This window comes from Lutra lutra, chromosome 2, assembly GCF_902655055.1.
Source record: "Lutra lutra chromosome 2, mLutLut1.2, whole genome shotgun sequence".
NCBI classification, from domain to species: domain Eukaryota; kingdom Metazoa; phylum Chordata; class Mammalia; order Carnivora; family Mustelidae; genus Lutra; species Lutra lutra.
Window position 1 is genome coordinate 20,060,495 of NC_062279.1, and position 24,241 is coordinate 20,084,735.

Consider the following 24,241-nt stretch of genomic DNA (forward strand, 5'->3'; position numbering starts at 1 on the left):
AGGGCCTTTCAGTAGAGGTAACGTTTAATTGAAGACCTGCAGGGAGTAAGGGGGAAAGCCTTGTGACTATCTGAGAAAAGGGTTTTTCAGGATGAGGGAACAGCAACTGCCAGGGAACAGCAAAGAGGCCAAAGTGTGTAGAATGCAGTGAACTGGGGAAAGAATATAAGAAGGCAAGCAGGAGAGGGAGGCAGGCCCTGGTCAGGTAAGGACTTCTTGCCCATGTAAGGTATTTTATTCTAAATGTGAGGGAAAGATATTGGAGGGTTTTCAGGTGAGGAGTGATAGGACATGACTTATGTCTAAAAATATCATTCTGGTTGCCACATTTGAAACAAATTATAGGAGGGGCAAGGGTAGAAGTAGGGTGGCAGTTAAGAGGCAGTTAAGGACACAGGTTTGAGGTGATGGTGGCTTGGCCCGGGGTGGTAGTAGTGACAGTGGTGACAAGCGGCTGGATTCTCTGTGCATTTTGTGGGTGGAGCTGATGTGACTGGCTGATGGAAGGAATTTAAGGTATGAAAGAAAAGAGCAGTCCAAGGATACTGCCATGAACTGAGATGAAAAAGATGAGTTTTAAGGGAAAGTGAAGAAGCTCCATTTTGGACATATCAAGTGATTTCTAGCAAGATACATAACATCCCCGGACATGTTTCCTCATTGTAAAACAAAGTTTATAACAGAATCTACTTCATAGAGTTATGCAACCATTAAATAACAATGCAAGAAAAACTGACTAGAGGCTAGCACAGCATGTTAGGTGTCCAGCTAAAATTAGATATCAAGAAGTTGAAGAAAAGCTTCAATCTTTTAATCTATGACAAAGGAGGTAAGACTATCCTATGGGAAAAACTAGTGTCTTCAACAAATGGTGCTGGGAAAACGGAACAGCTACATGCAAAAGAAGTAAACTGGACCACTTTCTTATACCATACATAATAATAAACTCAAAATGGATTAAGAACCTAAATGTGAGACCTGAAATCATAAAAATTGTAGAAGAGAGGACACACAGTAATTTCTCTGACACTGGCTGTAGCAATATTTTTTTGGATACATCTCCTGTGGCAAGGAAAACAAAAGCAAAGATAAATGATTGGGACTTCATCGAAATAAAAAAGCTTCTGCGGAGCAATTAATAGTCCACAAAACAAAAAGACAACCTACTGAATGGGAGAAGATATTTGCAAATGATATATCTGATAAGGGGTTAATATCCAAAATAGATAAAGAATTTGTACAACCCAACACTAAAACAAACAAACAAAAAAATCCAATTAAAAAACAGGCAGAAGACATGAACAGACATTTCTCCAAAGAAGACGTGCAGACGGCCAACAGACAGATGAAAAGATGCTCAACATCACTCATCATCAGGACAATGCAAATCAAAACCACAACGAGATATCATCCCACACTTCTCAGAACAGCTGAAGTAAAAAACACAAGAAACAACAAGTGGTGGGGAGGATGTGGAGAAAAAGGAACCCTCACGCACTGGTCCGGGGAATATGAACTGATGTAGACACTGCGGAAAAAGGTATGAAAGTTCCTCAAAAAAATAAAAATAGAATTATCATATGATCCAATAATTCCACCCAAAGAATATGAAAACGTTAATTTGAAGAGATATGCATTCCTATGTTTACTTCCATTATTTACAATATCCACCCATAGAGGCATGGATAAAGAAGGGGCGCACACAGACACACACACAATGGAACATTATTCAGCCATAAAAAGGAATAAAACCTTGCTATTTACAACATGGATGGATTTAGAAGGTATAATGCTAAGTAAAATAATCAGATAATTTCACTTATAGGTGGAATTCAAGGAACAAAACAAATGAGCAAAGAAAAAAGGGACAAACCAAAAAACAGACTCTTAACTATAGAGAACAAACTGGTGGTTACCAGGAGGAAGTGGTGGGAGGACGGTGACATAGGTGAAGGGGATGATGAGTACACTTATCATGCGTGCCTGGGTGGCTCAGTGGGTTAAGCATCTGCCTTTGGCTCAGGTCATGATCCCAGGGTCCTGGGATCGAGCCCCTCACTGGGGCTGAGCAGGGAGCCTGCTTCTCTCTCTCCCTTAGCCTCTCCCCCAGTTTGTGCTCTCTCCTTCTTGCTCACTCCCTCTCTCAAATAAATAAATAAAATCTTTATTTAAAAAAAGAGTATACTTATCATGATGAGCATGGAGTAATGTACAGAATTACTGAGTCACTATATTGCACACCTGAAACTAACATAAACACTATATGTTTATTATACTGGAATTAATTAACTTAAAAAAAAACCTTCAATCTCATATTCTTTTTGAATCTTAAAAAAAGTGGGGGGCTTAAAAACCCTTCCTACAATTTCTTCCCCATCCCCTCTTTTGAGGTATGGGTGCTACTGCTATGAGCAATAGCAGAATGAGAGTGTACATTCTAAGTGTCAATCATGTCATGTGTGTTAAAAACAATAATGCTGACAGTGATTGTGACAGAATAAGTAAATGAGGTACAGAAACTATGGTCATTAGAGAGAAGTCCAAACTGAAATCAGAATACTATAGAGAATAGAAGGTGGTTTATATTTTGAAAAAAAGATGAGAAAGGAATTTAAAGAATTACTTGAGGTGAATATATTCCATGAGAAATGTTAAAAAGCATTAAAGTTAGGAGGAAAAGTGACAATCATGTGATGAGGAAGAAAATCAACACATGTTTTACAAAGTATGACTTACCTCCTTTTAGACTTTACATTGTAAAGAAATGACCTGTGGTCACCTTAATAAAATGAAAGAGATTATTTAACTAAGGAAACTATAAACTCACAATATTGCCAAGCAACTGTGAGGGGCTCATTATATCCCCATTTTCAGGGTATCTGATACTTCTCAACACAATCTAGTGTGCTGCTCCCAACTTCTCCACATGATGAGAGGAAAGATTGCGAGGTGGATAGTTGAATACCAGTGCAGAGGTCTCCATGCCCATATTCAGTAGTTCAAACTTCAACCTGAAGAACCACTGTGAGTCAAGTATCTCTCTAGTAAAACGTTAAGGTAGAGAGACACAAGTTCTTACGATACGAGGCCTCTCTTACAAAAGACATTTTAAAAATAAAGTATTACTATTTCCTCCTCTGATAGGGTAGAATTTTAAAAATTCTATCCTTATTTTTGCAAATTAGTGCCTCCTCCACTTAAGAATAATTATCTCCTGTTTGAGGACAGGGTTGCTTTTCGATGACATTCAAGTAGTTGGTCACCTCTGCCAGGTTGTCATCCTTGGTTCCAGGGAATCTTTGATCTTCATAAAGCCTCCAAGAGATTGTTGTGTGGTGGTGGGGGCGGTGGTGGAGGGAGGTATTCTGTTGGGTATTTTTGTATGCATTTCTTAATATAGGTTATTGGGAGGATGGTCTCTGTGAATCACATTATTTTCACTTCTCATTGTTGGACTTTCCTTACATTCTCTATTCTTATCACCTATTTCAGCTGCATTTGTACCCAAATTCAGGCTCAGAATGGCATAAATGAATTTAATGTTTATTATCACCTTTTACAAAAATTTTAATTCCAGCTTATGTAGTTACCATACAGTGTTATATTAGTTTCAGGTGTAGTTTAGTGCTTCAACAGTTCCACAGGACACCCAGTGCTCATCAGGACAGCGCACTCCTTAATCCCTATCACCTATATTACCAATCCCCCTACCCCTCCTCCCCTCTGATAACCATCAGTTTCTCTATAGTTTCCCTATAGTTAAGAGTGTGTTTCTTGGTTTGTGTTTGTCTATCTTTTTTTTTTTTCCCCTTTGTTTGTTTCTTAAATTCCCCTTAAGAGTGAAATCATGTGGTATTTGTCTTTTCTCTCTGGCTGACTTATTTCACTTAGCATTATACTCACTAGCTCTATCCACATTGTTGTAAATGGCAAGATTTCATTCATTTTTATGGCTGAATAATATCTATTGTATACATATATACCATATCTTCTTTATTTTTATTTGAAGATTTTATTTATTTATTTATTTATCAGATAGAGAAAGAGAGCACAAGAAGGGAGAGCGGCAGGCAAAGGGAGAAGCAGGCTCCCTGCCGAGCAAGGAACCCAACATGGGACTTGATTCCAGGATCCCAGGACCATGGCCCAAGCCAAAGGCAGACATCCAACCATTTAAGCCACCCAGGCATCTCCCATATCTTCTTTATTATCACCTCTAAAGAGATACTTAATTACATTTTAGCTTGACCTATATTAAAAAACCACACTAAAATGAAACATTATTTACAATTTCATTCCAAACTTACTTAATTCTATTAAAATTTAAAAACTTTCTAAGATACTTATATATATGATATGCACACATAAATTTATATATATATATGCAAATATGTATTACATATGAAAATATATATGTGTCGACACACACATATATATAAAACTGACTTACTATCTTATGTATACCATTTATATTTTCATGTTTTTCAAAGTAAATATTCTGTGATTTTTCTAACATTTGAAAACTTCTCTGCTATATTGGGTATTATATATCATTGGCGGGTGTGTAATACATGTTGAACAATTTGGCCACATAAGATGTGCGTATCTTAGACTATGAAGTTTCCTCCTTAGATGAACAGTCTTCCATAGAGAAACTTCTACACATAAATACATGGAGGTATGAACAACAGTACTACTAATAGCAGGTAGTTGTAATAGTACATAACTGGAAACAACCTAAATGCCTCTCAACAGCAGAATGATTAAGTAAATTATGGTATATTTATATAACTGCAGTAAGAATAAATGGTCTTTACTTTTAACATGAACAAACTCAAAAATAAAATTGTGAGCAAAATGAGTAGCCGAAGGGTATCGGCAGTATGGTACCACTTCAAACCTGAAATGTGCAAAACAGTAATTATTACTCTCTTAAGTCACTTAAATATGTAGTAAGAGTATAAAACCAGTAGGAGAATGATTCAACACCAAGCTCAAGATTGGAGAATTTCAGGGAGAGTTGGGAGGAGAAAGGAGGAAAATATATGATCCAGGAGGTCCATGCAGTAATTTTAGATTTTAAATCTTAAACAGTGATTTTAATGTTCTATCACTTAAATTAGTGGATACATGGGTTTCTTAGATGTCTAAAATATTTAATAAAGGTAATACTGCTATCAGTTAATTGATACAAGATATCTAAAGATAGTTTTAGAGAAAAGATTTTGGAAAGCAAAGATAGAAATTTCAGATGTTACCCAAACTGTATTGAATCAAAAAACAATGCGTATGTTATGAAAACAGCAACTTAAGCCACCCAAGATACTGGGATCAAATTTCCCAGGGTATGACCACATGGACCATTAGCTCTAGCAACATCACCTTTATTTTACAAAAGCAATTAGTACAGGCTTCAGTCTTCAAAGTGAGCAAGGATTACCTACTCTTCAAAAGTTATTAAAAGCACTTGGCTTTTGACCCTTAGAACTCAACTGGCACAAAGTATTGGGGTCAGCTTCTTGCTATACTAATAAAGTTGTCAAACATCATTTTCCTAGACTCCATATAAAAACAGAGACATTACATAAGTTATTGTGATTTGAAAACATGCACTTTTGTGTAGAGATGAGTGGATAGCTCAAGTAATGGTCTTTTGTTATTCAATTAAAATATTTTAAGTCACAATAGGGAGAAAAGTCTGGAATAAGGAAAAGAAAGCAGGTACACACAAGGACAAATTATGCATTGTGAGCTTATTAAACTCGGTATCTCACTTAATTACAAAATGAGTAAAGAAAAAGAGCAGATAATCACAAAGAAGTTTGAGAGTTGGGGGTATGTGTGGGTCTGTGGTAGGGATTAATCACGTAAGGCCATGGAGGTTCACCCGGGGAAACTTTACACAGCAAAGTGGGAGTCATGCTCAGGGTCACAGAAATAAAAACATTTTCTGTGAACTGGCCTCACAAGAATGGGAGCTTGGAATGTGCGCAGTGATGGCTGAGAAAGTGGGTGTGCGGCTTGGATTGAACTGTCCGCGTCTCCAAGAGGGCAGTATCGGCAGGCGGCCGGCCACTTGCCCTCACCTCCCTGGTAATGCCCTTCCCAGACTATGCTTTCTTTTTTTCCTTTCTTTTTTTTTTCTTTTTTCTTTTTTTTTAAAATTAAATGTTGATTTCCCTCTTTCCCAGACTCTAAAACTTGGCTCTAATGTGCTGGCTAATCCTTGGGGTATGTGCAGATGGGTCGGTTACAGACTGCTGCTGTTGTCTTAAATGGTGCAAAGGGCATTTACAATAGATTTTCAGGCACCATTTTGAAATAATTTTTCTGAAGTTTACCCTCTATGTTTATCTTCAGTTGTGCAATGATTTGCTGTGCCAAAGGGCTTTGGCTGGAAACACAGTTTTGTGTTCTAAGTCATCAATATACACAAGTGATCACTGAAGGACTAGAGAAAAACATTTCTCTATCTTCCCTTTGTACCCTGCCAAAAAAAAAACAAAAACAAAACAAAAAAAAAACAGAAATAAAGAAGCTTAAAATTATGCACAAACTGTTGCATATAGATTGGAATTGGTTACTGAATGTACATCTCATAAATTTATAATATCTTCAGTATAAAATTCCCAGCGTTACTCTCACAGAACTACTGTAGGTTCCACCTGCATATAAAAGACAAGAGTAAGGCAGACACTTTGGGTTGTCTTGTCATTCTTCTACATTCTCCAAGCTGGTGCTCCTGCCTGCAGGCCTGTTTTGTTGGTGCTTGGTTGGATATAGTCTTGAGGCCAGCATAAAGGAAGGGCCCCGATTCCCCCATGACTCAGTGGCAAGGTACTTTACTCTGGTGGAGTCTGGCTCCTAAAAAAGCACTCTGCAGGGGCACCTGGTGGCTCAGCCCGCTGAGCATCTGACTCTTGATTTTGACTCAGGTCCTGATCTCACCGGTGGTGAGGTCCACTCCCATGGGGGCTCTGTGCTCAGTGGGGAGTCAGCTTGAGAGTCTCTCTCTCCTTTGCCCCTCCCCCCTGCTCTCTCTCTCTCAAATAAATCTTTTTTTTTTTTAAAAGCCCTCTGCTTTTTAAAAAAATTATTGTTTCAATACAATTAATAACTCTTAGAATATGATAATCAACCCAGGTAAAATAAAAGTTGAGAAGACCTAATATTCTACCCATCCCCACATTACTGTGGGTTTGGTCCTATCATCTCTCTTCCCCATCCTCACTGGTTTGTCATCTCATCTGTCCATCCATGAGCTACACATAAGTCAACAAACATGTGTTAATTTCATTTGGCTGGAATTTACTAAATGAAATTCTAGCTTCTTGTAATAGCACAAAGGAAAGATGTTTCTACTGCAGTCTGAAATTACATGTTCAAACTTGTTTTCGTGAGTGAAAAATTAGTCCAAACACTGTCTTATCAGAGTTGAAAAACAATATGTTTGATGACATCCTTCTCAACCTGAGAAAGGCTTCATTCTAAAAAGTTGTATTTTAAATACAGTATATTGTAAGGTACATTAGGAATGTTCTTACTCATCTAGTTTAGTGGCTTTTTTTTTCTGCCAGATGTTTATGTTGGTGAGAAACCAATAACACTGTCTAGACCTCTAGGATATAGTAATCAAGCATGACTGGAAAACATTCAGAGGTCACACTTCAATCTGGACCCACAACATCCTGCTATTCAAAACCAGATTAGAGAAGATGGATCATGATAAACAGAACCACACCGAATGCTGAGTCAGTGATTTGAGTTTCTGCAAAAACCTAACTATGTCACAAAAAATCTACAACATAAAACAAAGTCTAGACTTCATTAAATGTGCTGTTCTCCCACCTCCACCCCGAGTTGTCAACAACCAGATGCTACCTTGTGACTTTTACATCAGCATCCTGTAAATCAGGAATCCTCAATTTTTTATGGAGGAGTTCCTTGAAGTGATGGCTTCCTGAGGCATGTGTGTGTGTGTGTGTGTGTGAAATTGCTTAGATGTGCTAATGCAAATAAATGCCCTAGGAAGAGAAAGAAGAAAGGAAAAAAGTGATATATGGTGTCAGAATGTTCAGAAATCACCAAGCAAGATCTTACCAAGCAATAATATGTCATGTTTTGTTTGTTTGTTTGTTTTTTACTGTGTCTTGGTGTTTTTTTCTAGAAGTCATTAATTTGTTTTTATTGAGACTGTTTCAGTTCTTGACTGAAATAATTGACTGATTGGAAATTCCTGATATGGAGGATCAACACTGACACCTCTCTGTCATGCCACCAAATTCAACACTAAGATATTTTTACTGTTAAATATAGGAGTCAGGGTCAGAGTCCCGGCAAATCATAAAAATATCTTCTTCTCATTCTCCACTTCCTGGTTGCCACTCACAAGTCCTTATTGAACTTATGGTCTGGAACACATTTGAGTTACACAGAATACAAGATGACTATCTCAAAGGGGGCAAACCTTACTGCTTCCTAAGGTAAACTGGTGTAAAATCATAGTGGAGTACTTTATGTTTTTGTTTTATTTTCTTTAAATTTTTATTCAGTGGAGGGAGCCACCAGGTGAGTCAGTTACTAATGTAAGAATTTTTTAAACATTGAGGAACATCCAAATAACTTACCTGGCTGAAGGTACCAATGCTACTATGCAAAACATATTCAGTCTGAAATATCTATACACCTTCACACCCCTCTCCTGGCACATGTATGCACACACATATCACTTGCTGTCACATCCCCACAGGGGCATAGAGGTTCTTTTCTGCAACGATTCAAAGGCTTTCATTTCCATGAGCAATCATGAAAAAGCTGTAATTATGACTTTAAAAGTTAGCTGTGTAGGGGCACCTGGGTGGCTCGGTGGGTTAAGCCTCTGCCTTCAGCTCAGGTCATGATCTCAGGGTTCTGGGATCGAGCCCCGCATCGGGCTCTCTGCTCAGCGGGAAGCCTGCTTCTCCCTCTCTCTCTCTTCCTGCCTTTCTACCTACTTGTGATCTCTCTCTCTCTGTCAAATAAATAAAATATTAAAAAAAAAAAAGTTAGCTGTGTCAAGGAAATTTTCACTTAAAAATAATGTTCATTGGAGTACAAATGAGCATGACTGACAAAGTACAGAAAAGGGAGTGCTGATAATATAATGTGGATATCCTTTTGTTATAGTGCACTTGGACCAGAGCTAAATTCATAGGTGCAGAGGAGAGGGGAGAGAGAGAGAGGCAAGGGCAGTACTGATGGGCTGAGCAAGTACCATATGATACCCATCAGATCAGCCCTTAGAGTCTAGTTCTCTCTGTAGGCCACTTTTTCCTGCCAAACAGACTCTAGAGTACTAAAGTCCAGACAGTTTTTATCTTTGTGTCTTTTCTACCACCTAGAATTCTGTCTTTCACATAGTGAGGGCATAATCAATATTAGCTAATTTGTAGTTAATAAAAGATTATACCCATTCAGTACAAAACCCTTCTTTGTTACTTTTTGCATCAGTGGATGGATGTTTTGTCTGTCCTCTTGACTGTTTGGTGTTTGAACCATGTCCCATACTTTCTCTGTTTCTAAGCCCCTTATTTGAAGGGGAAACATTCATTCTGAAAAACTTTACTGCTTTCTTTCATCCTTCAGCCTCTCTACCTGGCCATGCTAAGAAGCCAAAATTAACTAAATTCTTTGGAATTACTAGTGAAATCACTCCTAAGAGAAAATAAGGCCATGATCCATGAACATATTGTCAGTATTCAAAATATACTTTAATCAAAAATGTAAAAGCTAACAAAAGCAGTATTAATGCAAATTCATACCTTCTTTGGTAATTTTCTCATTGATTTCATTAACATCTCCATTGAACAAATAATTAATTTTCAAAGCTGAAAGCAATCTAGGATGCCATCAATCCAAAATGGATTAGAATTTTTTTTTTTTAAAGATTTTATTTATTTATTTGACAGACAGAAATCACAAGTAGGCAGAGAGGCAGGCAGAGAGAGAGAGGGAGAAGCAGGCTTCCCGCTGAGCAGAGAGCCCGATGCGGGGCTCGATCCCAGGACCCTGGCATCATGACCTGAGCCGAAGGCAGAGGCCTTAACCCACTGAGCCACCCAGGCGCCCCTGGATTAGAATTTTTAAAGATCATCTGGTATATGGAGCTTCACTATGACTATATATTTAATCCTTCAATTCTATCATCTCAACTATTTTTCTACTCTGTGACATAATTTTGGTTACTGGTAAACATTTAATAATATAATAATTGTCATTTTTAAAAAAAGATTTTGTTTGTTTATTTGACAGAGAGAGAGTACAAAAGCAGGGGGAGTAGCGGCAGAGGAGAAGCAGGCTCCCTGCTGAGCAGGGCTCAATCCCAGTACCCCTCAATCATGAACTGAGCCAAAGGCAGATGCTTAACTGACTGAGCTACCCAGGCGCCCTGTCATGTTTTTAATATAAGTCACCAATCATTGTTTTTCTTTTCCTTTAAAAATGCAATATGACTCTCTCTCTTAAAATTATGGTGGAAGGAAAAGATGTCCTGACTTCCAGTTTGGTTCCCACAAGAAATTCTGTGGTATCACAAAAGACTTGGGACAATCTATTTCAATTCTACTTTGAAATCTGAGAGTAATCTCCGTAAAGTGAGGTATTTAAAGTATAACTTGCAATTTTAGCTCTTTCTAATTTCTGAATCAGTCAAGAGCACCCTATTTTAGCCTGTGACAAATTTTAGACTTTAGGGTACTTAAACTTTGGTAAAAGGTCAACATCTCATTTTTAAAAAATGATTAAAGATATGGCTCCATGGTATTTTGGAAGTCATGAGTCTTTGTCCTCTGGAGAGGACAGTGGCCAGCTCCCTAAGGACAATGGACTAACTTGCCTGTTCCTTCTTTGCAGAGAGGATCTCCCTCTGATGGGCACCCTGCTGATGGTCTGATTCCTTATATGTACAGCTTATTCTCCTCATGAGGGAGCTGGACCCACAGGGACCGGCAGAGTGTTTTAAACGTGTAGTTCTCAACCTTTGTACGTATGTCCCATCCCTCTCACCCATGCTTTCCTTGTCTATTTTCAGAATTTTGTGCTAGAAAACAATATATCAATTGAGTATATTTTTAAAAGTTATATATGCTCTTTCTGATACCATCCCTAACAAGTGTGTCTTCTCCCATCTCCCTGAGAACCACAGGTTTAAAGAACAAATCATGGATGAGTTTCAGACATCCTTCAGTGTCCAAGTACTGCATACTTCTTCCTTATTACAATGGAGTTCACTTTACCATGTAGGTCCTTTCTCGAAATCAAACGTAGAATTCAGGTGTTATATTCACAGCTGGTAGGTAAGGATCATGTCTCTGCCTTGTTTGTCAACCATTATCTAGCACAGTGTTTTGCATATAAGAGGCTCTCAATAAATATCTGTGAGATTAATTAATAATGACTGACAGATTTGGATGTTTCTGAGTTTTGTCCATGGATACTCAGTAATAGATTTTTAAGGTATTACCAAAAAATATGTAAATGGGAATAAAAACAGTGTGTATAACTCTCGGGATTCTTTTAAAGATTGAATGAGAAAATGTCTTTAGAGCTCTCAGTCTACGTCTTGGCGCTTGGTAAGCACTCCAATGCCAAGTTAATTACTGTCATTATATTATTTGCCAAGATGGCATCCAAATGATAATGACCACCTCCTGCCAAGTGCCACATTTAGTTCATATTCCATGCCCAATCTCTGGCTGTGCCTGAGAAGTTTAACAGTAGCACTACAGTCATGAATTTAATTATTGAGGGGATAGATAACTTTAGTCTTTGGTTAACTTTAGGAAAGTCTTCATTAATAATTCCAAGCACATGCTTCAAAAAGTATCAGAAGTTGTTCTCAAGCAATAAGGAAAGAGCACAGAAGGAAAAATGCAAACTCATCATCATTATCATACACATACAATCCCAGCCTGAGACTTCTGGATGGTATATCCTCTTTCTTTAAGAATGACAGATTACAGAAGACACACAGATGGCCAATAGGTGCATGAGAAGATGTTCCACATCACTAATCACTAGGGAAGTGAAAATCAAAACCACAATGAGATACCACCTCACACCTGTCAGAATGGCTAGAATCAAAAAGATAAGAATTAACAAGTGATGGTGAGAATGTGGAGAAAAGGGAAACTTCATGCATTGGCAGTGGGAATGTAAATTGATACAGTCACTATAGAAAACAGTATGGAGGTTCCTCAAAAAATTACAAATAGAGCTACCATATGATCCAGTAATTTCACAACAGGGTATTTATCCAAAGAAAATGAAAACACTGATTTGAAAAGACATATGCAGGTTTGCTGCAGCATTATTTACAATAGCCAAGATATGGAAGCAACCCAAGTATCCATACATACATACATAAATGGATAAAGAAAATGTGGATAAAGAATATATATATAAAATGAAATATTATTTAGCCATAAAAAGGATAAGATCTTGCTATTTGAGACAATATGGATGGACCTAGATGGCATTATGTTAAGTGAAGTAAGTCTGAGAAAGACAAATACGATATGATTTCTTTTATATGTGTTTATATGTGGAATCTAAAAAACAAAACAAATGAAAAAATAAATAAAAGACAGAAACATACTCATAAATACTGAGAACAATCTGGTGGCTGCCAGAGGGGTGGGGGTGGGGTGATGGCCAAAATGGGTGAAGGAGAGCGGGAGATACAGGCTTCCAGTTATGGAATGAATAGTCACAGGAAGAAAAGGTACAGAAAAGGGAATCTAGTCAGTGGTGCTGGAACAGCACCGTATGGTGACAGATGGGAGCTACGCTTGTGCTGAGCAAAGCAGCACACAGAGTTGCTGAATCACTATGTTGTACACCTGAAACTAATGCAACAGTGTGTGTCAGCTACACTTCCATAAAAATGATGGATTTTTTTTTAAGATTTTATTTATTTATTTAACAGACAGAGATCACACGTAGGCAGAGAGAGAGAGAGAGAGAGAGAGAGAGAGGAAGAAGCAGGCTCCCCGTTGAGAAGAGAGCCCAATGCGGGGCTTGATCCCAGCACCCCGGGATCATGACCTGAGCCTAAGGCAGAGGCTTTAACCCACTGAGCCACCCAGGCGCCCCAAAATGATGGATTTTTTAAAAAAGATTTTATTTATTTATTTGACCAAGAGAGAGAGCACAGGTAGGCAGAGAGGCAGGCAGAGGGAGAGGGAGAAGTAGGCTCCCGGCTGAGCAAGGAGCCCGATGTGGGACTCGATCCCAGAACCCTGGGATCATGACCTGAGCCAAAGACAGATGCTTAACAACTGGGACATCCAGGTGCCCCCAAAATGATAGATTATTATAAAAAGAAGAGACTATAATCAGACATTGGAAAGCATGTACAATAACAAGTTTAACTTCAATCTGTACCTTAATTAATCCCTCTGAAATAGAGAACTTGCAGTAGAATGTTCCTTTAAATCAAGTTTTGGCTTCAAGATATAGCTTCAGATCCTTAAGCATACCTGTGACTAATTAATCTATCTCTTCTACCACGCCCTTGACTTTGGACACATTTTGTTATTGTAATTATAAGGACCTTTGGCAAAATATGCAGACAGCTTATACATACTAGTTTTAAATGAGGAAAGCTGCACAAGTTTTGCTCCAGAAAGGGAGGTGGCCAAACATCCCTTTCAAGTGGCAGCCTTGACATTTAGCATACTTTTTCCCATACCAGAGCTGCACCACATGCTTGAAACCCCAGGCTGCTGGTGCTGGTGCTCTTTTCCATGTTTGGCTCCATCTAGAGAGCAATTTTCAAAGCAGGTTCCAACTCGCTTGGGGAGACTTTCAGATATTGTATACGTAGCTTGACAAAGTCATATGCAAGGACTGATTTGTTTACCAATGTGCAAAAACAGCTTTCTCATGAGTCATTTCATTTTGGAATTCAACAAGGTCTGCACAGAAGTCACCCGATTCTTTGTTTTTTTCTTCCAGAGGTACAGAAATAAATTCCATTTGGCATTGGTAGTTTACCTTTTATTTTCTACTTTTGGACTGTTGAACTATTTTTGCCCAAAAGGCTTAGATAAATTATAGTGGTGTCATGCTAGCAGGGTGAAACTTCTATGGACCTAGGGCATGGGAAAGAGAAGAGGGGTTATAACAATGAAACTGATGTACTTTACTCTATGTCATGACTCTTCTAAGTACTCTACACAGTAGCTCATTTAATCTTTGAAACAACTTTATGACCTAAGTACTATGATCATCCTCTTTATATTGGTAAGAAACAGACTGACTTGCCCAAAGCTCTCTAGTGCAAGAGCAGGATTCAAACCCAGAAGTCTGTTATCATAGCCAGCTCTCTTAGCCAATATATTATGTTCTCACTCATCAAAGCTGACCTCGACATCAACGTGTTCCTTTTTCACTGAAAGAGTATTATCTAATTTAATAGGGACATGCTACATCTACCCTCCCAAAATGTAATAGAGACTCATGAAGCTCCATTAGTTGTTGTCTCTCAGACCCTTTAAAATATCATACATAGTATTGCATACATCCAGGGAAGTCTTTGTTTACTGGAGGAGCCTGCATATTTTGAGGCATACATCATTCTTGGTTAAAAGGCATTATATATGCCCTTACTTGCTTTTCACTGCGAACCAATGAGCAGAAGACAGTTCACAGGAGTCAATGTTTGTGGTTTCTCGTCATGGGAAGTGGGCCAGAATTCCTGATGTCCCACTGAATTGAGGGCCAAAGTGCGACAGAGCACGTCAAACATTCGTCTTGCTAGTGAACTGGAGACCTAGTCAGCAGAAATGTAAAACTCAATTTCATGAAAGACAGAAGATACCCACCACTCAACAGAATACCCCCAGGGTATCCAATCTAATGTAAATACTTGGATTTATTCTATGTCCATAATCTCACTTGGATTGAGATTCGTCTCAATTTTCCTGCCTTCCTCCTAGACAATTTAGTTTTCTTCCTTCTTGAAAATGTTTAGCTATGGAAGTAGGGACACATGTCCCACAATAGGTTGAGGCTTTTACATTTTTCCCCCCTTATATGTCATGTTTCTCTAATAGAGTAGGTTGAACACTTTTTAAACAATCAGGGGGTTTTACTCTATATAAGCTGTGCTTACTTTATGAGATGCCATTAAATAAAGGCTAATATTTAATTTCTTTTCAGTATATTTATCTATTCCACTTTGCAAACTGATGAAAGCTACTGTACATGTGTGTAGTCAGGGTTTTGTCTTTCTTTTAGCCTCTCTGTCTCTTTCTAGTCTGAATGTTAGTGTCTCTTGTTTTTCCTTCGAGGCAGTCTAATATATTTTTTTTTAAGATTTTATTTATTTATTTGACAGAGATCACAAGTAGGCAGAGTGGCAGGCAGAGAGAGAGAAGAGGAAGCAGGCTCCCTGCAGAGCAGAGAGCCCGATGTGGGGCTCGATCCTAGGACCCTGGGATCATGACCTGAGCTGAAGGCAGAGGCTTTAACCCACTGAACCACCCAGGTGCCCCTCCTTCAAGGCAGTCTAATTGGTACATCAGTCCACACTCATTTGCAGAACTTTGTTGAAAATACATCAACAAAATCCAGTCCTCTCATGTATGAGATCTCAGCATCTCAATCCATGAGAATGTTTGACTGGAAGTACTCAGAAAGCAAAGTATGGATAAAGCAGGAATTCTTAACCTAGGGTCTACTGGTAGAATTCGGAGTGTTTATGAACTTGGATGAGGACAAACTTCTTTCTTTTATTTTCACAAAACTCAAACTGGAATTTAGCTTCTCTTCCAATTATGAATTGGAAGACTGAAAAACTGCCACCTCCCCCTGCCTCACACACAATGGGATTAGTTGTCCCTGTGACTTTGTCACCAACAGAAACCAGACTTTTCCACAGCATATTAGAGTTGATGTAGATATCACAAAACATCATTTATACTTATTTCTACTCCACAGTTTGGGGAGTTAACAAACCTACTCCATATTACACACGATTGTGGTTTTTGTGCTATCAACATCCACAGATATTCATGTGACATCGTTGCTGGCCCCATTCAGCCACCAAACAGTAAAGTTGAAAGTTTGCACATTGCTGGCCTAGATGTGGATGTTGCTCCCCAGTATTCTATCTATAATAGTTGGTGACAAGGAGATGAATCAAAGACTACTGTACAGTTTAATGTTCTTATTCTAGCTAGCGATAACAATCTGCACACTGGTATCCTTACAAAATATTTAATTTATATTTATTTCCCCATATTTTAAACATTATAGTCTATTATACAATTCACTCATTTTCTATTACTATACCATAATTTTGTGTTTGGAATACCCTGATAACTAAATTGTACTATAACTGATTTCCTTCCTAATTCAATGTATTTTATTTATACATCAAAAAATATTTTTGGGGGGCACCTGCGTGGCTCAGTGGGTTAAGCCTCTGCTTTCGGCTCAGGTCATGATCTCAGGGTCCTGGGATCGAGCCCCGCATTGGGCTCTCTGCTCAGTGGGGACCCTGCTTCCCCCTCTCTCTCTGCCTGCCTCTCTACCTGCTTGTGATCTCGCTGTCAAATAAATAAATAAAAACCTTTAAAAAAATTTTTTTTCTGGGAAGTGAACTCGGGCTTCACCAGAATGCCAAAAACATCTATTAGCACAAAAAAGGCTAAAAAGCCCTATTTGGAAGGATTAAGGGGTAACAGGTTTTGGGGAATGAAATGTACCCTGAAGCCAAGAAGTCTGTGTACCCAAAGGGAGGGAGGAGGCAGTAGAGGAACTCTGAGAGGCATGGAAGAGATTGATGATAGATGCACAATTTGTCCAGAGAAGGGCTGTCTACCTTATTCATCACCCACTGTTAACCTCAACGTTGTAATTCCCTGGAAACTAGATGTCATCCTCTGCTTTTATTTATTTTTATTTTTATAAAAGATTTATCTCATTTTTATTTTGGTGGGAGGAGGAGCAGGAGGAGAGGGAGAAGGGGAGAGAGAATCTCAAGTAGACTCCCTGCTGAGCAGAGTCCCAACAGAGGGCTTGATCCCAGGACCCTGAGACCATGACCTGAGCCAAAACCAAGAGTCAGACGCTTAATCAACTGAACCACCCAGGAGCCCACAGTGGCTTCTAAGTTTAGGAAAGAGATTGTGTACCTTTGGGTTTGGGAATAATGGTCAGAGAGAGAATAGGAGTAAAAGAACCCCTGTGGGTTGTGGTTGGGCAGAAAAAGGCAATTCCATGTAAAGGAGGGTACAATTAAGACACACTGTTCCATCACTCCTTACAAGTTGAAGGTCTTCTCCTAGCAGCAATTCTGCATTTTGTTTGCACAAGGAAAGGGATCCTTAAAAATAATAGGCAGAATCCCTGTTTTACTTATAAGGGATTTTAAGGTAAAGAAATGTAAATAACGGTTTTCATACATAACATCATTTGGGGTAGAAGAACTGGGAACTGTTAAGTTATGTAGAGTGTGTGTATTTGCGGGGGTGAGAGAGAGGGATACACACACACACATACATGCACACGCACATGGAGAGAGAGAAAAATTAACTGATTGAGAGAGAAAATACCAAACAAGGAAACTTAAAACTTTGTCCCATGGCCAAAGAAGTTAAACCTCTGGAAGAAACGGAAATCTCAGGTTAGTGTTTGAGAGACTTGATGAAAGTCATCAAAGTAATGAGCATCATGAAAATAACACTTCAGGTAGTATTAAAAGAAGTATTTTCCTCAGAGGCTTCAAAACACTGGTTTACCTGTCACAGCATTAATTTCACAACGTGAGGTGAAGCCAGAGATGTGGACTTGGTACCTCTCTCCATTTTGCAGCGGAGGGTGGGGTGTTATGATAGATAATAAAGACTGTATCTGGTGTTTAGCTGGATAACTCACAGCTTTTATTTAGCCTGGGGTTGGTAGGAAGGTGAGGTGCAGAGAAGTCTGAGGAGAAGGAGGACAGTAAGTGCTCTTGAGATCTGGATGTGCACCAAATTGCTCTCCACCTGACAAACACTGATTGAGCTCTGAGCCATGTGCCAAGCACAGGGGAGGCATGAAAAGGGTCCAAGTCTCCAATCACCAGTCAGTTGCAGTAGCCAAAATTCTTTCTTCTCAAGTTTAGTACCTGGATTTTCTACTGTGTGAATTACCTAATAGGTCATACTCACCTTAGAAAAACTGGGCAATATAAAGAATTTCTTTCTTTGGTGGACAGGGAACAAGTAAAATCCTCTCTGCTGTTAGAGCTGTGGAAATGTTTGACTTCTATCACATACAAAAAGTAACTATTTTTCTTTAAGTGTTTTTCATTTGATGCTACATTTTTTACATTATACATTATACATTATACATTATGTATATGTGTGTGTGTACACATACACACAAACATACAAATGAAAGACAGGCAGCAACTTTCTAGGGATAATATCCTCATTCTAGGAGGTCAACAGCTGTCAAAATCTCATCATTTATGAAAATATAAGGAGAATCCTGGGAAGCAGGAATGTTTGATTTAGTCTTACTCTCGAGTTTAAACACTAAACCACAAAATATTTTTGTGTGTCTTTAATAAGACATTATTTGTGGAACCTTTCCACTTGTGACAATGGATTTGCCAAATAAGACAACAATGAAGGATCTACTTTTTTTTTTAAAGGCCAACAAGTTATAGTTAATTATAGTAGATTTTATATTCTACTATCTTGTTTCTTAAATTTTCTCTGGCTAATTGCAAACTGTTAACACTAGATAATACAGCTTAAAAAAACTTACTGGAATATAGGATTTCTTTAAGGTATCATATTTATTTGAAAGCCGTAATAAAATGGCTAAATTTAAAATATTTTGCTCTCCCTCCTCTGCTTTATGATTCAACTTGACATTGTTTACCCTGACCTGTACTGGGCAATATTGTTTTGCTTAACAAAGAGAAAGAGTTCCATGAGCATTTAGGACAACCTTACAGCCTACGAAGGGATATAACTAGCATGTTATCTTCATAATCTGTTATCACAATCACGACCCTTACATTTCCCCCTCTTCAAGTCATGTCAAGAGTATCACGTGAAAGTCAAAGGACCTTTTTATTGAGAACACACAGCACAGAAATCTGTTGACACTTGGAGGCCACTTGTAATATTTGTAACAATTTGGAACTCCACCCAGAATATGAAAAGCAACCGGGTTAACCAAAAAGGTTAAAAAAATACCATCTCTGACCCATTCACGTAGATGACCCAAATACAAAGACTTACAGAGCACCCAAGGGGGAGCCATGAAACAGGACTAGGATGCCTTTCCTGAATTCAGAGAGATTATTTTATCACAAGATGCTATTTTATATCAATTTATATTCTTGATACCAGGATCAGGCATAAGTTGTTTCTTTTACTGTACCCCTTAAAACACTGTTGGCCATTTGGTTGCTGTCACATGAGCCCTAAGTCTGAATCGCACCACTGTATTTATGTTTTATTGTATTTCAAACGCCTGCCTCTAGCATACCTGACGCCCTCTTGGAACTCAGAGCAGCTCCAGGCTGCAAGAGGAAATGCCAGCAGGCTTTCACTGGGTACAGCAGATTACTCCACTGACACACAGCCTTTCCAGGCCCCTCTCCAGCAGAGACCAGGCCACCTGGGGCCAGAGCAGCCCCACCTCGGAACCTCCCCGGCACAACAGACCTTGCAGCTTCTGCCTGCAGCTGCTCATCACCCCTGATTCCCTGACACTCAAAAGGACCTTGCTTTTCTTTTCAAGGTTAAAAAAAAACACACCCCTCATAAACCTTATCTAGAAATAATCAGACCAGAAACCAGAGAGGCATTAGGAAAAGAAAAAAAAAAAAAATTCCAGAAACGTTAAATACTAGAGGAAGGGAGATGGAAAGCATTGCCATGACGGCGATGAACTTTATCCAGCCGATGAGATCATTAATTATCCGAGTTAATATCTGCGTCTGTGCGCTGAATTGTTTTCCTTTTAATACCTCTCGTCCCTCCCTCCCCTTCGCGCCCCTCACCTGCCAGCCTTCTGTCTCTGGTGTTTTTCCAAATAACATCCAGGGCTCTGGCGGTGGAGTCTCGGATGTGATCGCTAAAGGACCTCCGGAGAGGGGCTCTCAGGGACCGAGCCATCACGTGGGCCTCGGAGTCCCCCATCCAGGCGCAATGGACTTCAGCGCAGCCCCGGCGCCGCGACCATGCTGGCCGCCTCCCGCTGCAGATTGTCCTTCGCTGGCTGCGGGCTGGGGCTCCGCGGGGCGGCGGGGCTGCGTGCGCGCCGGGCCCGGGGGCGAGCCGCGAGCGAGCCCTGCGCCCTCAGGATCCCGGCATTGCGGCTCGCACTGCGGCCCGGGAAGCGCCGACTGCAGGCGGCCTCCTGGATGGCCGCCAAGCGCGCGCGGCTGCCACATCTGGAAAGGCTTACAAATGAGCCCGCGACACACTCGCGCAGCGCTCGGGCTGCCTTCGTGGCTATGGCGATGATTCTAGCTCCCTGTGTAATCCAGTAACTTGACTTGGTACAAGCTCGGCCGTTCGTCTAGTTAATAACTTGTCTCCTTCCCTGGCAATCCAGGTTAACCTTGTGCTTTTGAAGGAAAGGCAAAAAAGTGAGGGAGGGAGACAAGGAGGGATGACAAGTTTACCTTGATTCAACTTTCAAGGTAAATTCTCATTCACAGTTGCATTTGATTAACTCACTTGTGTTTTATTAAGTCATGGCTTGGGACTAGGCTGTTTATGACACAGAAAGTTCAAACTTTAGTTGTGGGTGAGGGAAGGAAGATACGGCTGGAGGAGCAACCTACAGGAGAACCTAGGATTCTCTCTAGGACGTGGATACTTGAGTTTTAAAGGAAACACTAATCACCTCTTCATATTTCCCTTCTAACTATGCTCTTACTTATTTTTAAGTGGTTTAATCAAATAATTCTAGGTTTTGCCTCTAAATAAGGTTCAAATGTCCCCTGGCTTTGAGAATCTTTTAATTCCAAGTAAGCAAACTTCATCATTATAATTGTACATCAAAACCTCTCTCCTGAAGAGTAAAAGAACTGCCAAGCACCATGAAATCAAAATACGGGCCAACTGCTTCTTCAACAAGCTCTGTTTTTGAGTTTCTAAAATGCCAAATAACTCTATTTCTTTGCCAATGAATTTGGCTGATTTTCTGCTTTTTAATGCAGTATTAATCCTCTCCTCTCTCACTCTCCCTTAAATGCCATCTTCTAACTTTCAAGGTTTGGCATGGAGGCTTACTATTGGCATCACAATAGTATCTAAAGGCCAGTTCATAACCTTTGTGAAATTAGAAAATGCTGTAAAAGCACTTTGTAAATTGCAAGATTACCATGAGAATGTTAATTATTATCATAATTATTCTTATACATGACATCCTTTTCAACCCACACTGATCTCCCTTCCTAGTCCCCAAATACGTACAGCATGCCACCTCTTTCCCATCAACTTTGACAACTTGGTTATACAAGGGGTAGCGAGACTGTGCTCATGAGTTATAACTAACACTTGTGGCACTACTTATTAGTAACCCGCATGTCTTCAATCATACTGTTCCCAAATTGTTAAAGTCCATGAGTCTCTTCAGATGAGAATGTGCATCTCGATATTGTCTTCCTTGCCTTATCACTGGGCTGGGCACAGATCAGGAGACAAGTACTAACTGCTGAGGCATGTGGACCTTTGTGCCCCGTGGGAGCCAATTCCGAGGGAAACTTCATTAAAAAAAGTCTCAAGGGGCGCCTGGGTGGCTCAGTGGTTAAAGCCTCTGCCTTCGGCTCAGGTCATGATCTCAGGGTCCTGGGATCGAGCCCCACATCGGGCTCTCTGCTCAGCAGGGAGCCTGCCTCCTTCTCCTGTCTCTCTCTGCCTGCCTCTCTGCCTACTTGTGATCTGTCAAATAAATAAATAAATTTAAAAAAAAAGTCTCAAAAAATTTGATTGCCCAATACATGGCTCCATTTTAAAACAAAGTACTGGAAGTCCGTGTGTGTGTGTGTGTGTGGATGTGTGTGTGCGTGTGTGTGTGTGCGTGGGCGCATGGATGTGTTTCTCCTTCAAAGAGGTCTGTGCACCTTGAAACAGGTTGACTCATTTCTGGTCAGGTTGAACAGGGCAGGTCTGTTTGTAGAGGAACAGTATGAAGTAATCATAGCATAAGTAGCAAACCATACTCTGTGCTAGGCGCGGGGAAGTTGAGGATGAATAAGACATCGACTCAGTCTTTGAGCAGAAATCCCACTGACCACAAATCATTTCAAAATAGTGTCATAAATTCTATGACAGAAGCATGTACCAAGCATTATGGTAGCACAAAGAAGGAAAAGGAAGCCTGGATTCCTAACTCCTCTTAAGCACTGACCTCACCTAAATTTCCATTCAAGATTTATGACCTACAACCATTCCCAGCACAAATATCAACAGCTGATTGTATGATTCATGCAAAGTCACCGACTGTAACAGCATGAAGCTTTCCTGTACCTATACACAGAACGGGAAACAGTATTTATGGAGTACCTACAACATACCAAAACTCTTCTAGCACTGTAGATAGACAGATCCACATATGTACACCCCTAATAGGAATTATTATCTCCTCTTTAGAGATGAGGAAGCTGGAGCACAGAGAGAAGAGATTTGAGAAAGGAGATAATAAATGCCAGACCTAGGATTCATACCCAGAGTTGTCTGTATTCAAAGCTCATTAGCCAGGGCGCCTGGGTGGCTCAGTGGGTTAAGCCTCTGCCTTCGGCTTAGGTCATGATCCCAGGGTCCTAGGATCGAGCCCCGCATCGGGCTCTCTGTTTGGCAGGTATCCTGCTTCCCCCTCTCTCTCTGCCTGCCTCTCTGCCTACTTGTGATCTCTGTCTGTCAAATAAATGAATAAAATCTTTTAAAAAAAAAAGCTCATTAGCCTTCCAATCAACTTGACTGCTCATAAATTAATGACAGTGATAATGACCCATTAGGGTTTATCTAGGCTCAGCTGATACTAAGCTATAGGCCAAAACTCTTTAATCGTAGCCAAATAAAATCACCACTGATGGTGATGGGCTCATGGTATGAAAGAAGCCTGGGTCTCAGAGGGGTTTTAGATGACCCCAGCTATGAAAACTGAAGTGCAGTGAGCCAAGAGAACAAAGGCCTAGTCAACACTGTTGCTTAATGATAGGACACTCTGGTCTGATTTAGTGTTCTAAAACATCCTCCTTCTCCTCCATGACATGCTCTTTCAAAGACAATACTCCTAGTACTTCACTGTAGCTCGTCTCAGCAGGTATTACAAAAGCCTACTTATTCTAAGCACGGGTTCCATTTGGTAGACCAGTCCATAGACCTAACCTAAGAGGTATATGGAAACTTACCATCATAAATATAACTCTTACTGACAGACTATTGGAGCAGGGGAGCACACCTATGTTTTCAAGCAAGGTGGACTTTAATTATTGATTTTACTATATTCCAAAATAGAGCTGGCAATTTTACCCCTCATTTCTAAAAACTCATTAAATTCAAATTTCATTGTGAAGATATTTCAACTCCTTGTAAATGAGTCTCAGCCACATATCATAGGTATGATATAAAAACTAATACACTGTCAATTTTAAATTGTTTTTATTTTTTGCTTTCTGGCTGTATTTATTGGCCATTAAAAGAAATGTTCCATGCAGAAAAAGTGTTTTTCAAAATTCACCATTTATAGAATAATTCCTCGAGTTTTATTTCCATGAATTTAAAATAATCCAAGTCTCTTTTCACTGAGAGGTGAGGACAGTATACCATAATTAATGTTATCTCAGCTTGGCAGATGGGGAAAGTGGGAATATGAGAAGTTTATTGATTTTTTTAAAGATCCTGCTGGGAATTATAAGAGAAATGAAGATAGCAATACTATGCTTTGATTGCTTTTCAGTTCCTTTTTCTTGTGATAAAGGGCTAGTTTCAGCCATTGGTGGAGCTGCTCTCTGACCTGGGGGACTCCTGTTTGTATATTAATCTAGAGACTCTTCTCAAGTATGTCCCTAATATTTTCCATGTAAGAAAACCATTCCATTTTAGTAATGTATTACAGATTTTATTTAGTTTTGTCTAATTTGTAATTTTTGTCTTTTCACTATAAATAAAATTTTAATTTTATAGTGTTTCTAGGTCCCATATGCTTTGATCTAATGTTAGGGACACCTTCTCTTTCA

General features: G+C 39.5%; 1 protein-coding gene across 3 annotated transcripts in view; it reads right to left on the reverse strand.

The window, feature by feature from the left end:
- DLC1 (DLC1 Rho GTPase activating protein) overlaps positions 1–24,241 on the reverse strand; it is a 419,765-nt gene that overhangs the window by 160,798 nt on the left and 234,726 nt on the right. The window contains exon 1 of one of the 3 annotated variants that reach the window (XM_047715919.1): positions 20,051–20,369. The exons of the other annotated variants lie outside the window; for them this stretch is intronic. Within the exon in view, the coding sequence (XP_047571875.1) occupies positions 20,051–20,189 (139 nt within the window). The 5' untranslated portion in view covers positions 20,190–20,369. Of the gene's footprint in view, positions 1–20,050; positions 20,370–24,241 lie in introns of those variants that run through there. 3 annotated transcript variants of the gene reach the window in all.